Source organism: Engraulis encrasicolus, chromosome 23, assembly GCF_034702125.1.
Source record: "Engraulis encrasicolus isolate BLACKSEA-1 chromosome 23, IST_EnEncr_1.0, whole genome shotgun sequence".
NCBI classification, from domain to species: domain Eukaryota; kingdom Metazoa; phylum Chordata; class Actinopteri; order Clupeiformes; family Engraulidae; genus Engraulis; species Engraulis encrasicolus.
Window position 1 is genome coordinate 37,396,206 of NC_085879.1, and position 15,000 is coordinate 37,411,205.

Sequence of the window (15,000 nt, forward strand, 5' to 3'; positions counted from 1 at the left end):
AAAAGAGATACTCACTCGGAGAGTGTCGTTTCTTTGTTTTACTGAAGCCCGGATCTTTCAAGTTGTGGCTTTCGTCTGGTCTGGCACTTTCTTGAACTAGACCTTAACGTCTTTAGAGGAAGTCCAAATTAAAGTTCCATAAAAGTATCGCTCTCAAGGGGCTCGTGCGTTATTTTCACAGCTGCGATGTGTTTGGTAATTAACATGTCGTGTCCCATGGTCGGTTAAATTTCACATATCTTCACCTTCCCATATATACAATGTTGTAGTTCTGTGCTTCATGTGTTGCGTGCAAGGTACACAGCGTTATGTTGGTGTCATGTAATACAAAAAGACCACTCTGCCCTAGGTTAAAGTTGGACCAGGCCATGTGTAACGTCTTTAGAACAATAGCTCTATAAATTAATGTTCTAGAAAAGTCTCGCTCTCAAGTGGCTCATTATTTTCACAGCTGCAATGTGTTTGGTAATGAACAGCTGTGCCGTGTTGTTGCTAGGTTACCTTCAGCGTCCTTTTGGGGGGGCTATTAATAATAGCACAGTACTGAAAACGTACAGCTTATTTAAGAAATATACATACCTATATACATAGTTGTCATTACATCTGAGTAAAGTACATAAAATAAGCTTTATACACGTAAGCATGGCCGATTCAGTGTCACAAATATCCACAAACCTGCATAAGCGGCCACGAAAACAGTCGGCTTCAGGATTGCCAGATGATACTGATTATTTTTGCCCATTTCTACCCACAGACCGCCTTCCTCAACGGCCCGATTGACCGCTCAGCTTCTGGCTCTCTAATAAAACGTTTGGTGGTAGTGAGGGTAATTTCATTAGTGGAGTGAGAATTTAGACGTTACGACTTGTCAAAATCTTACAAAAAATGATTGAAACCCACTTTGATAACGTTGTAATCACCGTTTGAAATCGTATGCATTCCTATGGCTCACAGCTGCGATAGTCTCCATTAGGCGGAGCTACGTCTGTGGGAGGAGCCCACAGGGCGCGAAAAAGGCAAAGATGGCTGCGCCCAGTCAATCCGAAAAGCTGCCACTGGCTAGAACCGCCCATTGCCAGTCTAGGTTAATACAGGTCTGTGGGCATGCCTAACTGGAACGAGCAGACCGGAAATTCTGTGAGGGTACATGAGAGTAGTACACTGCAAAACAAAGTTGAAACAGGTGGAGCTTAATGAGGTGAATAGAAGAGCTTTGTATCGCTGTCGCTATAGCTAATTCAAGTTAGTTAGTCCTATATGTATTAAAGTAAGTTTCATGCGCCCCATGCACTGTGCTGTCCCTCTTTTCCTCTTTTTCCTGTTTTGTTAATACCCACTCCTATGTGTGTGTGTGTGTGCATGTGTGTGTGTGTGTGTGCGTGTGTGTGTGTGTGTCGAGCAGATGCCATTTAGCAGAGCTTGGTTAGCAAATTTTCCTTCTGAATCCCGAAGCGTCAAGGCACAAACACATCAACAGTGACTACAGCAACAACGGCGACTTTGTATGGAGGAGCTAGCGACAGAAGAGTTGTTGAGTAGTTGAACTTGAGGTTCAATACATTTTTAAGCCAATGAACTATGATGCAATTCGGCGACAGCTGCCGCGGCCAATTACAATGTCGGAACTCGGTAGGCTTGCATTCTGATTGTAACAGTCATACTCTGTCGCTTTTATCACTCGTGTCACTCTTGTTATGAAGACAGCTCAGCAACTCTTTGTATCTTTTGTCTCTTCTGGTGCGTTTGTCATAGCCTGGTTCTCACCGACGGTGCGTGTGTGTACATAAACTAGCGTCTGGTAGCGCTGCCATTAACATGCTCTTCTCCAGTCAGAAAATAAATGGTGCATTTATTGCAACTCACCACCTACAAAATCCTCCAATAACATTTTCTGTTAATCTCTAAAGAGTCAATATAGTCTATAATCTGTCCTGTGACTCATCAATGCGAGCTGCCGTTGATATTTGAGCAATAAATGCTCAGTTTATTTTCTACTCGAGAAGAGCATGTTAATGTCAGCGCTACTATACGGTAGTGCGTGTAGCTCCGCTCCACCAGGGGGCTCTGGAGCTAGACACACGCACCATCGGTGAGAACTAGGCTCTCTGTAATGCCAAAGCAATGTTGTTATGATATTTTCGGCAAATAGATTATAGGCCCACCGACAACCCCATCTGCAGTAAGAGGCTACTGCTCGTGTGTAACGTTTCCATCTTCGTGTGTTTCTCCACCAGGCCTCCAGAGGGCGCTGTCTGCGGGCAGTGACTGCCTGCTGGCCGGCGACTCGTGCTCCAGCGACGAGAGCTGCAGTCCGCGCCTGCGGACCCTGCGGCAGTGCGTGGCGGGCAACGGCAGCATGAAGCTGGGCCCGGGCGCCCGCAGCCAGTGTGCTAACGCGGTGTCTGCGCTGCTCTCCAGCCCGCTGCACGGCTGCCAGTGCCGCCGAGGCATGAAGAAGGAGAAGAACTGCCTCAGTATCTACTGGAGCCTGCACCAGTCCGGCATCCACGGTGAGCACAAAGATTATCCTGATGAAAATAGTAGGAGCACTATGCATGAACAATTTTTTGTACATTTATTTTCCTTTTTGTCTATGTGTTTGTCTGTGTCTGTCTACACAGTCTCACCCCAAGTAGTCAATATCTGAGTACCTTTGACCAGACTGCAATTTTTGACGTCTTGGGTATTCCTTCCACGTCACATTTTGACTATGTCCTCAAAGGCGCCCCCTTGTGGCAGCATAACGTCATTGAGGTTAGGTTTAGGAATAGGTTCAGGGTTAGGCCACATAGTCAAAATGTGACGTGGAAGGAATACCCAAGACGTCAAAAATTGCAGTCTGGTCCAAGGTAGTCAGAAATTGACTACTTGGGGTGAGACTGCGTTGTGTCTGTCACTATATGTATGCTGCCATTTTGACCAGGACTCCCTGGCAGAAGAGACTCTAGTCTCAATGGGACAATCCTGGCTAAATAAAGGATAAATGAAAAAAAATGAAAACATTTTTTAGTTAAAAATAGAATTTTCTTAAAATAAAATTAAAAAATATTTTATAATAATTGAATAGCCTCCACCAGTCCGGCATCCACGGTGAGCACAAAGATTATCCTGATGAAAACAGGAGGAGTTGCACCATGCATTAACAAATGTTATTTAAAACGTCCGGGTCTGTTACGTAAATACCAACCGTTGATTTCACAGATGTGTTGATTTTATAGTCTCACTATGCTGCAAAGGTACTTGTAAAACTTGTAAAATGTAGTACCCGTGTACTTCAAACCAAACCCTAACCAGTGACGGGACCTAAGCCTCCCCATGCAGACTGTAGTACTGTTTCCCATTTCCCTGGGCCTGGGCCTGGGACAACTATGCCGTTTCCCCCCCACCTCAATCACTTCTGCATTCAAAGAGAGATGACTGCACCCCTGCTCATGTGTGTGATGGATTACATTCTCTTGTGTGTGTACTCTGTGTAGCAGTCACAATGAAAAATCGGTGCTTGCTTTTTGTTTTTGATTAGTTCGAAAGGCACTGCCGACTAATATGAACAGGGCAAATAATGTCTTTTAATCGGATTTCTGTGCAGTGATGTCCTTCTTGGTCAGAGCTGCCAATTCTGTGTTCAGAAAGTCAGAAATCCTGCCAGGTTTTTCTTACATGAATGACTTCATTGGATGGGTTTTATGTCAGTGTTTTCTTAAACTGCATATGAAGAAGTAGATTTCTGTTGGCTGAAAGTGAGTCAACATTCCAAGGTTTTAACGGTTACATACCGCCATTCAGACATACCGCCATTCCGACATACCGCCATTCCGACATACCGCCATTCCGACATTGACTTTTTATTGCAGGAACCATTTTTCCAGCTTGCAGGAACTGTTTTCAGACCCTACCTCTAATGGCATTTAGACCTTGACAAAATTAGACACTAAATTATACACTAATCCTGTCATTGCGCTGTCACTCTCTCCACTTCCGCTCATGTAGCAACATTGTTGCAAATGTCAATTGAGTTAGAACGTTGTCCACGCACCTTTAAGTACTTGCAACAATGTTCAAATGACTCGGAATGGCTCGGAATGACAATCAAATACTGTCGGAATGGCGGTATGTCGGAATGGCGGTTGCCCCCCGGTTTTAACATCCACTTTTGTCATGCCATTTGTGTAGTATACCACTATGAACCAAGTGTGGCCCAGGACTTATTGAAGCCTATGAAAGCCCACGTGCGAAACTCCCATTGTCATTGTGACACAGCACTCCACAGCACACAGTGCTCACTGCATACAATAAAATTGCATTTATGCCTCATTTGTGCAAGAGGGCAGCCCAAAATGGTGCTCCAAGGGAGAAGTGCAGCGGGATGGTACCATCATCAGCGTCATGAAGCAGGGTTGGAGAGACCACTGTTAGTAGTCTGTGGTAAACTCATAGGGCCTCATTTATAAAACTTTGCGGAAGAAATGCGCCAAAAGATGGCGCACGCACGAAACTCAGGATGTGCGTGCGCAAGAAAATATTCAGATTTATAAAGCATGGCGCACGCACATTCCACGTCGATTTCCCTTTATAAATCCCAACTGACTCTGAAGTTGCGGCAAATGTGCGCACCTGTGGACACACCCATAATTATCTATGAATATTCAGTGAAACGCCCAAAATGAATATTTATATCTGTGGACGGCGTGCGGAAAGTAGACGAGATAGCCTATTTACCACATGTGGAGCAAACAGTTTTATTAGATAGGCCTAGAGAACGTTGGGCAAAGTGGAGCGGTTAAGTTTGGGAAGTCGTAGGCTACAAAAATAAAACATTGAACTGCAGCATGTGGATGGTTATGTTGACAAAAATCACGCTATACCAGAAGTAAAAAAATAAATAAAATAAGGATGGCATGGACATGAACCTGCCAAGTCATGGACATGTAGGTTAGTATTAATTGAGTTGTGAACAAAGGGAAAAATAGCTGCGTCAAGGAAACATCTCACATGGCATGTCCCCATGTGAAATTCACCGGTAGAAAATCTATTTGCTGTCTCATCGCACCCCATATGCACCGGGTTTAAACTTTTTTCAACAATTGCCGTTGGTCACTGCGCGCAGCTGTCTGCTTTCAGTTCAAAGCGACGCCCCAACTGTCGATCGACATATCCACAGACAGCATGACATATGGGCATTTTCTAGTCTGTATTTATTAAATGTGTGTATTATAAACGTACATTGTCAGTGTATAAGGCCAGCTGTCAAATGCACACCTCTGCTTTGATGACGAATAACCGCATGGAAAAGAAATGACATGCAACAAGAGAAACGAAGCTGTCCATTAGTATGGCACTTGCGCTTGCCTGTATGCAGGGGCGGTTTTAGGAAATCTGAGGCCCTGGGCAAGAAACAATTTTGAGGCCCCCTTTAAATGATTAATTAATAATCGATGATGTATGCAGGCAGTGGCGTAACAACGGAACCCATAAGCAAGATTATCTAGGTGGGCCCCACATTCAATCAATATTTATATAGCACATTATCATACACAGCTGTCATTCAGTGTGAGAAAGAGAAAAGAGAAAAATATATTGCTATAGATAGTAGATAACTATCACCAAAGGCAGATGAAAACAAAGCTGTTTTTGATTTCTTTTGAAATCATACTGTTGGGGCAGGTCTTATTTGGACATCTAGCTGGCCCCAGCAGGCAGCATATGACTATGCCATTTCACTTGATTTGACCCTAGACACTACCAGAGAAGACCTAAGGCATCTAAGGATGATATTGCTCAAGCACATCCACAATAGCCTATATTTAGGGTCCAAGGCATTTAGTGACTTTCAGACTATCAGGACTACTTTAAACTAAATTCTCAAAACAAAACAAAAAACCCTCACTGGTAGCCAGTGAAATGACCAAATACTGGAGTGTTGTGATCTCTTTTGCTATTTAGAATTCTAGCAGCAACATGTGGATAAGTTGTACCTGCCAGAGTGACTTTTACAATAGCCAACTCTGCATGTAATAAAAGCAGAGATTAATTTCTCCTTAAGGTGACAAATGATTTAGTTATGCTGTTGATGTGAGCATTCAGCCTGCAACACGTGAGAAATAGCCAGGATAGACCCACACTCGTTCCATAAATGGGAAAAGAAGATAGAATGAGACAATTCGCGGTAGAGGGTTGATTACAAAAGAAAACTTTTAAAAAAATGGTGATACGCCCCTTCAACTAAAACATAGCCCATAGCACAACACACCGATGAAAACACAGTCACGAGTCGACACACCACGGTGCACCATAACGCACACTGCACTCTTGAGCCAGTGAACACCCAATACAGAGGAAACGGTGACTGAAGTAGACACTATTGTGTTTCAGAAACCGAAATTAGGCAACAAACGAGAAACAACAGGCACCTTGCGCCAACTGCGCGTGCACACATCTGTTGAATAGTTAACAAGTCCCCTCTCTAGTTCTAACTAATAACTATATCGCTCACAACTCTGAAGTGACCCAGCTTCGTGACGTGATATAACAGCTAGACTACAATAGCAAAACTTCCGTCATGCTAACCAGAAATAAATGCAGCGAACCGACATTAGAGCTATCAACTTTTGACTATAGTTACACCGAATGACAACAATGCGTGACGTCATGATACGGTATCAAAATTGTGCTGCGGCGGACATCATGATTGAAAGGAATAAACCCCTACCGTGCCTTCTTTGTAGCTTCTGTACAACATATCTTCTGAATATCCATTATGTTCATGCTAGCACTGGCGATTGAAGGGACTTGGTCATTTTACAATTCTGTCTCTGAAGTAAAGGAGCGCGGAGCACAAAGTAACGCAGGGCAATTTGTAACACGGACTTTTTATCAAGATGCACAAATCATGTTCTGCCTACATCCATAAACAAGGTCAAGAAGGCATGCTACAACATAGGCAAACGACTGAGTTTTCACTGACAACCATGACTTAATGTGGCTTATTATCATGAAAGGACAAGCTCCCCGAATCAGCTCTCTAGGGCAGGCTGACATTAGAAATAACGGTAGAACATTGCCGATGCAACTGGCGCTCTCTCCAAACAGCCAGACAGGCTACTACCGGTAGGCTATAATGTATCCCACAATGCAAGGCCGCAATGTACAAAAATAAATCAAAGAAAATTCACATAAATATCGTTCTTTTATGGTCTTCATTTATATTTGAAACATTTATTTGTATAATTCCACCACCCATGTGACCCACAGTTGCTAAAAGTAGGTCTAGCCTACTATTCATTTTCTTGTGTCATAATGTTGAGTTCAAATTTGAGTCCCACCGTCGTGCTGAAGTGTGGCACTGGCTATACATAGACAACATGCCAATATAAAATTTTAGCATAATGTAGTGACGGCGCGATAGTCTTCACTTTGGACAGAGACTTGTACTCAAATTCGCGCAGGAACCGTTACATTGATTTGAGGGGCCCCGTGCTGAAATGTAAGGCCCCGAGAGCCCGAATGCTCATTCCAGGTGGAATTGATGTGGGGGACGACGGGGCCCCTGAAAGTCCGGGGCCCCGGGCAATTGCCCGACCTTGCCCAATGGTAGAACCGCCCCTGCCTGTATGGCTGAGAAAATCAACCATTACAGATGCACTTGGGACTCGAGCAGAGGATTCTGCAACTGGCTTAAATGTTGACGTAATTCCTTGCAGACTCGGAACACTTTATAGCCTACCGATACGATTATAGCCCGAGAAAGGTCCGTGGTTATTGTTAATAAAATGTAGGGTATTTATTTCCAAATGTAACGTAGGCCTATACGTACAATTTCAAGCGTCTATTACATGCATGTGGCTATGGATAGGCCAGGTAGGCCTACTTATTATTTTCCACCATTACCAAACAACAAACAACCGCGTTTTCGTTGTGAACTGGATTAACTAATGTTAAAGTGGCTATCGTGACACGTGACCTTTGATTTTTTTCTTCAACCAATTTCGGGTCGTTCTTCCAGCTACCTCCCGAGGTCGCGCTTTCCGCGTTTGGTCTTTTGTTTAGTGCCTACGCATGGGTCAAACTTTGCGTGGAGCTGCGCATGTTTACCGCCAAGTTCTTTTTCTATAAATACCAAACCTTGCGGTGAACTTGGCGTGCGCAGTCTTTTGTGCGTACGCACCCGTTATAAATGAGGCCCATACTATTTTGGCCCTTCAGCATATTAGGTTTACATCCTGTGTATCAGTGGTGTAGTCTACTTTTTTTAAGTGGGTATACTGTACATTAGATTTTTTTTTGAAGTGGGTATACTGTAAATACTTGTGCTATTGTAAATAATGGATCAATCAATTTTAAGTGGGTATACTAAAATCCCTGAAATTCTGAAGTGTTCTACGTAGACTACACCACTGCTGTGTACTACAATGCACGCATCTCAGAGAGTGCTGATGTAGTCGGTTAGCCTCTCAGCCACAACCATATACAGTACTTTAGGCCTCGGCTGTGGCCCAAACGACTAAGGCACTGTACTGTTATGCAGGACACCAGGTTTCGATTCCGGCCCAAGGTCCTTTCCCGATCCTACCCCGTCTCTCTTTCCCACTCACTTACTGTCACGCTCTCAGGCTGTCCTGTGTAAATAAGGGCTTAAAAGCCCAAGAAAATATCTTTAAAAACATATGCTGTAAGTGTAGGCCCTCAAGGTAGGGTATCCTGTATACTACGTGCATCTCCGAGTGCACAAGTCAGTGAGCCTCTTACATTCAACCATTTCGGCCCTCTGGATAGGGCATCCTGTTTACCAGTGTTTCCCAACATTTTTTGTCTCATGTACCCCCTAAGCCTTTTCGTTGTGCCATGAGTACCCCCTTTACATAACTTTTTCTATTGCAGTGTGAGTATGCTCCATGTATTTGTTAAAATTATTTTTTTCCAAGTACCCCCTGCTGTGTGTTCGCGTACCCCTAGTGGTACACGTACCCCTGGTTGGGAAACACTGCTGTATACCACAATACATGCAATCTCAGAGTGAGCTGATGTAGTCTGTCGTGTGCCTCCACAGGCCAAGGAAAGGGAAGAATTTAATATCCAGGCCAGGACGAGGTTGTCTCTCTTGGATTTGTTCAGCCATAATAAATTAAAGAGCCTCGCAACAGCAACAGCCACAGCCACAGCCACAGCCAGAGCAACAGCCAAAAGGGGCTTTAGCTGGTTTATCTTTTAATGACAGCTGGTTGGAATAGCATTCAGCGTCAACACCTTGACCGTAACTCTCTCTCTCTCTCTCTCTCTCTCTCTCTCTCTCTCTCTCTCTCTCTCGCCTCTTGTCAGGTCTTAACCTGGTGGAGAGTTACCCCTATGAGGCGGTGCAGAAGGGTTACGACTACGTGCGGCTGGCGTCCATCACTGCAGGTAAGTCATCATCACCACACAATAGGCTAGTGTAACGGAGGCTAACTATAGCAGAGTTGGTGTGGAAAATTAGTAAACCTCCCTCCCGAAAGCCTCATGCAGTGTCGATGCCGTTGGGCTGGTGGACTGGTCCTTTAGTCCAACGGTATCGTACTGTGCCTCCCATTTCCGAACCGATGTAGTTGACGAGGTCGCAGGTTCGCGCCCCGAGGGGGACGAACAGGTGCAAGAAGACCTCCGTCACAGTGGTGCCGATTGACCCGGGTTGGGTATGAGGTTTAAGGGGGAGAGTGTAACAGAGGCTAACTAGCAGAGTTGGCGTGGAGCGTTGGTAAACCTCCCTCCCGAAAGCCTCATACAGTGTCGATGCCGTTGGGCTGGGGGACTGTTCAGGCTGCCAGAGGTTCCTGCACCTAGTAGGTCACACACACAGTAAAATGAACCACGCAGAATCAGCAAGGGTTGGTCTCTGGCACTAATAGGGTTTTCACACCTGGTTCCCTTTAAGTGAACCAAACTCAGTCCTCTTTAAGTGGACCAAAAAGCGAACTGACAGCAAAAGGACTCAGTTCTATTTTTGTTCATATTGTGAGTGTATTAAACAAAGAGCTGGCTGATCTTTCTGGTTCTGGTAGGCTTTTAAGGTGTGTAACTCTTCTTTTTATCACAATCGGTCCTCTAGAGCCCCCCTTGAGTGATTACACGTAGTCACAAGTGTAACTTGTCAGAACTAACTCATAAGTGAACCGAACTGAGACCACTTCAACCAAGGTCTCAGTGCGGTTCTTTTCCGAGGGGTCTTGGTACGCTTTGGAGTGTTCATATATGCGGCAAAAATGCTGAGTCACTACTCTGAGTTCGCTTAGGTGGCTGAAAGCGACCAGGTGTGAAAACACTGTAAGCACTGTTGTTCTCAGTGTAACTGGTGCACTATGCTTGTACTGCCTGGGTGCCTATCCCTTCACCCTCAGCCTCGGGAAGTTCTTATGAGAAACAGGACCAAATAAAGTTCGGACTTAACTTCTCTCCGTGGACATGACATGGTTACACTGATCCACTGAGTCAAAGACAGGGTGGGCAGAGGGGGAAAAAACAGTCCATTGTAACAACATTGTAACGTATCTATTTACTTGGCGACGCTAGGGGGCGCTGCATTAAGAAAAAAGTGAAGTGTAGTGAAAGTGGGAAACTACAACTCCCATTGTCATTGTGACACAGCACTCCACAGCACACAAGTGAACACTGCACACAACGAAATTGAATTTATGCCTCACCCGTGCAAGGGGACAGCCCTCAATGGCGCCCCAAGGGAGCAGTGCAGCGAGACGGTACCATGCTCAGGGTACCTCGGTCATGGAGGAGGATGAGGGAGAGCATTGGTCAATCACTCCCCCCACCAACCTGGCAGTTCGGGAGTCGAACTGCCAATCTTTGACGCCCTAACCACTGACCCACGACTGCCCCAAAAAAGGCACAAAAAAGGCACAAAAGGTAAATGTACAAAAAGGACAGATTTACGTACATGTAAAAAAAATTGGTCAACTTTTAATTTGCATGCTGACTAGGGAACAGCCCGAAGGCGATGGAAGGATTTCGCTATTTATCCCGCAGGCTCTTTCAACAAACTCAAACACATCTCTCAACATACTTCCACTCATTTAACAGGAAGTGTATGTTTTCGGGCCATGGAATGGATGCTGCATTAATGCGAGACAAGAGGCGGTGGCTGAATTTAACACAGCCATCTCTCTCTCTCTCTCTCTCTCTCTCTCTCTCTCTCTCTCTCTCTCTCTCTCTCTCTCTCTCTCTCTCTCTCTCTCTCTCTCTCTCTCTCTCTCTCTCTCTTTCTATCTGGCTATCTGATTTGGATGGTCCAGGAGCCTGATCTGTTTTATTAGTTTGCCTTTGCAATTTCCTGCACATATTGTTGATGGACGAAATTGTTCTCCGATTGTGTTTACCAGCGTCATTGTGTTGTTGTGGGGTTTTTTTCCCATCTAATGTGTACAGCCTGAGAGGCACACCAAAATAAATGAATATCCAGTATGACCCTCTTTTGGAAATAGGTCTGGAGAGGAGAGGAGAGGAGAGGAGAGGAGAGGAGAGGAGGAGAGGAGAGGAGAGGACGAGAGGAGAGGAGAGGAGAGGAGAGGAGAGGAGAGGAGAGGACGAGAGGAGAGGAGAGGAGAGGAGAGGAGAGGAGTGGAGATGTTTGTATTCATTTCCACCCCGGCTTTGGCTGGCGTTGTCTGATAAATGCCTTAATCAATGGATTGTGATTTTGAGATGTTTACCTCCAATTTACCCGTTTAGTTTTGACGCGCAAAACATATCACGGTCAAATATAAAAAGTTAATGACAGCCGGCCCGCCTGGTTTCCGCATCGGCATTGGCAGGGCCTGTGTGTATTTATTGACTGTAATACTTTAAGTGCGGCTGAGACAGTAAACAAACACCAGGCTGAAAGGCAGAATTGGAGATTTGTTTTCCTAGGGCACTTTTATATGATATTGCTTAAAACGCCCATCACACCTCCATGGCAACAGACAGATTAAACAATCGAACGCAAAATTTTAATATATTTATTAGTTGTAATAGTTTAACTTGTGAGTGGGGACAGGAAACCGCACCAGGCTTAAAAGTAGTTTCCATGGTCTAGGGCTCTAATTCTCCAAACCAGGGATGACTTTCTCAAAAGAGAAGTTGTTAGCCTGTTAGCAACTTCGGTAGTTGCCAATGGGAAAATACATTGAAAAGAACAAAGTAGCTAATGTAGTAAGCAACTTTGGTTTTGAGAAATGCACCCCTGAAGCAACTTGTCCATGGGGCAACCTGATCTTCTACGAATCCATCTGATGTCAACAGATCTGTGTCAGTCTTATTTTGCCAAAATTCTGCATGATGGTTCCATATGATGGACTCCATACTAGTAAATCAATGGCAGACAACATCTGTGATCAACCCAACAGGACCCAGGTTCGAGTCTGGCCTGGGTCATTTCCCAACTCTACCCCAGCACTCTCTCCCACTTACATCCTGTCTCTCTTCACCGTCTCTATCTGCAACAAAGGCCCGAAAAGCCTATAAAAACTAGAGATGCACCGGATCCGGCAGGATAATAGGGTTTTTCACAGGATCCGGGTCCGGCAGGATCTTAAGCAGTGGATCCGGTATCTGGCATGTTACCTGTCTGGTGCATCTCTAGCCTAGGCTTTTCAGTCATTCTTTCACTACCCCAATCACTGCATGGAGTAAAAGCCCTTTGTAAGCGGCCGTTGCAGGCAGTGTGGCAATAAGCCAATGAGTCTAAAAAATAGTTTGAGTCGACTTAATAAAAAGGTCCCACCTGTGCGAGTAGACTATATGTTTCAACCCTTTTGTTGGATCCGGTATTCGGTTCCGGATCCAGCAGGATCTTAAGCAGTGGATCAGGTATCCAGCAGGATCCTAAAAATCAGGATCCGGTGCATCTCTAATAAAAACAAGCATGATACAGTATATTGCCATAGTGCTCTCATACCATTATATCTTGCCATACTCAGCCAGCCGTAGTTACGTTTCAATATATTATTTATCTTTTGGATCGGCTTTTAAGTGCGGCTTTCTGAGGTTTAAGGAATACATTTACCCTTACCTGCTCCTGTCATTAACACAGTGCATTTAATTCCATTTGTGCATGTTTGTTCGAGACCCCATCTGTCTCCACTGATAGCCCATTAATTTGTAATTTCAATTAAGAATCAATTTAGTCCTACTTGAGCTTCTAATGGTAATGCAATCTTAATCCTTCTTGACTGCTCGTAATGAGAGGGAGATCAGTGGAGTTACTTGACTAACTACAGACAAAGGACCTAATTATTATTTATTTATGATGATCATAGTCTGTGTTTCATGCACACTCTATTGTTTTGCTGTGTTTGAGAAGGCATGTTATTATCATTTCTCTCTCTCTCTCTCTCTCTCTCTCTCTCTCTCTCTCTCTCTCTCTCTCTCTCGTATCCCCACTAGCAACCGAATTTGAGGATGTTCCCACGGTGGACAGTGGTTGCCTTGTGTCTTTCTGATAGTATGTGTGTCACCTATGTGTTTCAATGTGCTTGAGAGAGAGCATATTACAATCAATCCCCCCGCCCTTCTCTCCCTGCCTCGCTCCTTTCCTCACCAGTAACAAAGTCAGAGGGCAGGCCTGTTGCGGTCAACTGTTGCTGTGTGTGTGAGTTTCATGCTGTTTTTTTATGTGTTAATGTGTTAATGTAATTATTTCCCTCTCTGTCTCTCTCGCTCTATCTCTCTCTCTCTCTCTCTCCCTCCTTCCCGCTCTCTCTCTACCTCCCTCTCTCTCTCCCTCCCTCCCTCCCTCATTTCCCATCGCCTCCACCAGAGTCTGAGGCCGGCCCCGTGGCGGTCAACCGTTGCCTGGACGCCGCCAAGGCCTGCAACGTGGACGACGTGTGCCAGCGCCTGCGTACCGACTACGTGTCCGCCTGCATCAAGCCCTCGACGCGCCCGGGCCCGTGCAACAAGGCCAAGTGCCACAAGGCTCTGCGGCGCTTCTTCGATCGCGTGCCGGCCGAGTACACGCACCGCCTGCTCTTCTGCCCCTGCAGCGACACGGCCTGCTCCGAGCGCCGGCGCCAGACCATCGTGCCCATGTGCTCCTACGAGGCCAACGGGGACAAGCCCAGCTGCCTGGCGCAGATGAGGGCGTGCAACAACGACTACGTCTGCAGGTTGGTGTGCTCACACACAGACAGGATTGTAGCGTATTCCAAGAAAGTGATTTAAGCCAGTTAAGACATGGACTGTTACTGTTAAGCCTCGTTCACACACGTCGCTGCTAGTTACTCGCTCAGCAAATTAAGTCAATAGAATATCTGTGTCCCAGCGAGACGAGGAGGCGAGTAGGTAAGTAGTGTACAAGCAATGGGATGTGGGCGGATGCGGAGTCGAAAATATTTTAAATTCGAGTGAGGCGAGTAAGCGAATAACTGGAATGCAGAGTTCGGTGCTTCTTGCCTGTGCATTAGCAGTTAAAGCCAGGGGAACGTTTCGCGAACGTTCCATGAGAGAGTGGCGAGTAGGCGAGCGAGCGAGAAGCTAGTAACTAGCAGCGACGTGTGTGAATGTAGCTTTATGCCTCTTTTCCACTGCCGGTTTTATGGTAGGCCTACAGCTCGACACAGCGCGACTTGGCCACCACTTTTTACGTTATGATTGAGCTGTGTCGTGCCCATTCGAAAAGCAAAAAATGGCGGCCTACCAGAAAACCGACAGTGGAAAAGAGGCATATGTTACTCGACAGGTCGTTTGTCTGTCCTTGAAGAAGAAATTCTCCCTGTACGTCATCATAAGCATGCCAATGGCCCACAACCAACAGAATGATGTTAAAGATTATGAAAACAGCACAGTCTCATAATAACACCTTTCTGTATGCAATTATTGATTATGCTGTATGATTATTACTGTATATACCTTTCTAGAATGATGTGAGAGCTTCCATTCACTTTGAATGGGCCTTCCAATCCATCCCCCCCAACACATCCCCCCCATTTGTGCCACCATCTTAGCCGCACAATACTCCTCCCCCCCAAGAGTTTGCTAACGTCC

General features: G+C 45.3%; 1 protein-coding gene across 1 annotated transcript in view; it reads left to right on the top strand.

Annotated features, from left to right (window-relative positions):
- Positions 1-15,000, top strand: part of gfra4b (GDNF family receptor alpha 4b) — a 105,871-nt gene that overhangs the window by 70,501 nt on the left and 20,370 nt on the right. Inside the window, exons 2-4 of the mRNA XM_063189933.1 lie at positions 2,235-2,510; positions 9,313-9,393; positions 13,775-14,123. Of these exons, the coding sequence (XP_063046003.1) occupies positions 2,235-2,510; positions 9,313-9,393; positions 13,775-14,123 (706 nt within the window). The remainder of the gene's footprint in view (positions 1-2,234; positions 2,511-9,312; positions 9,394-13,774; positions 14,124-15,000) is intronic.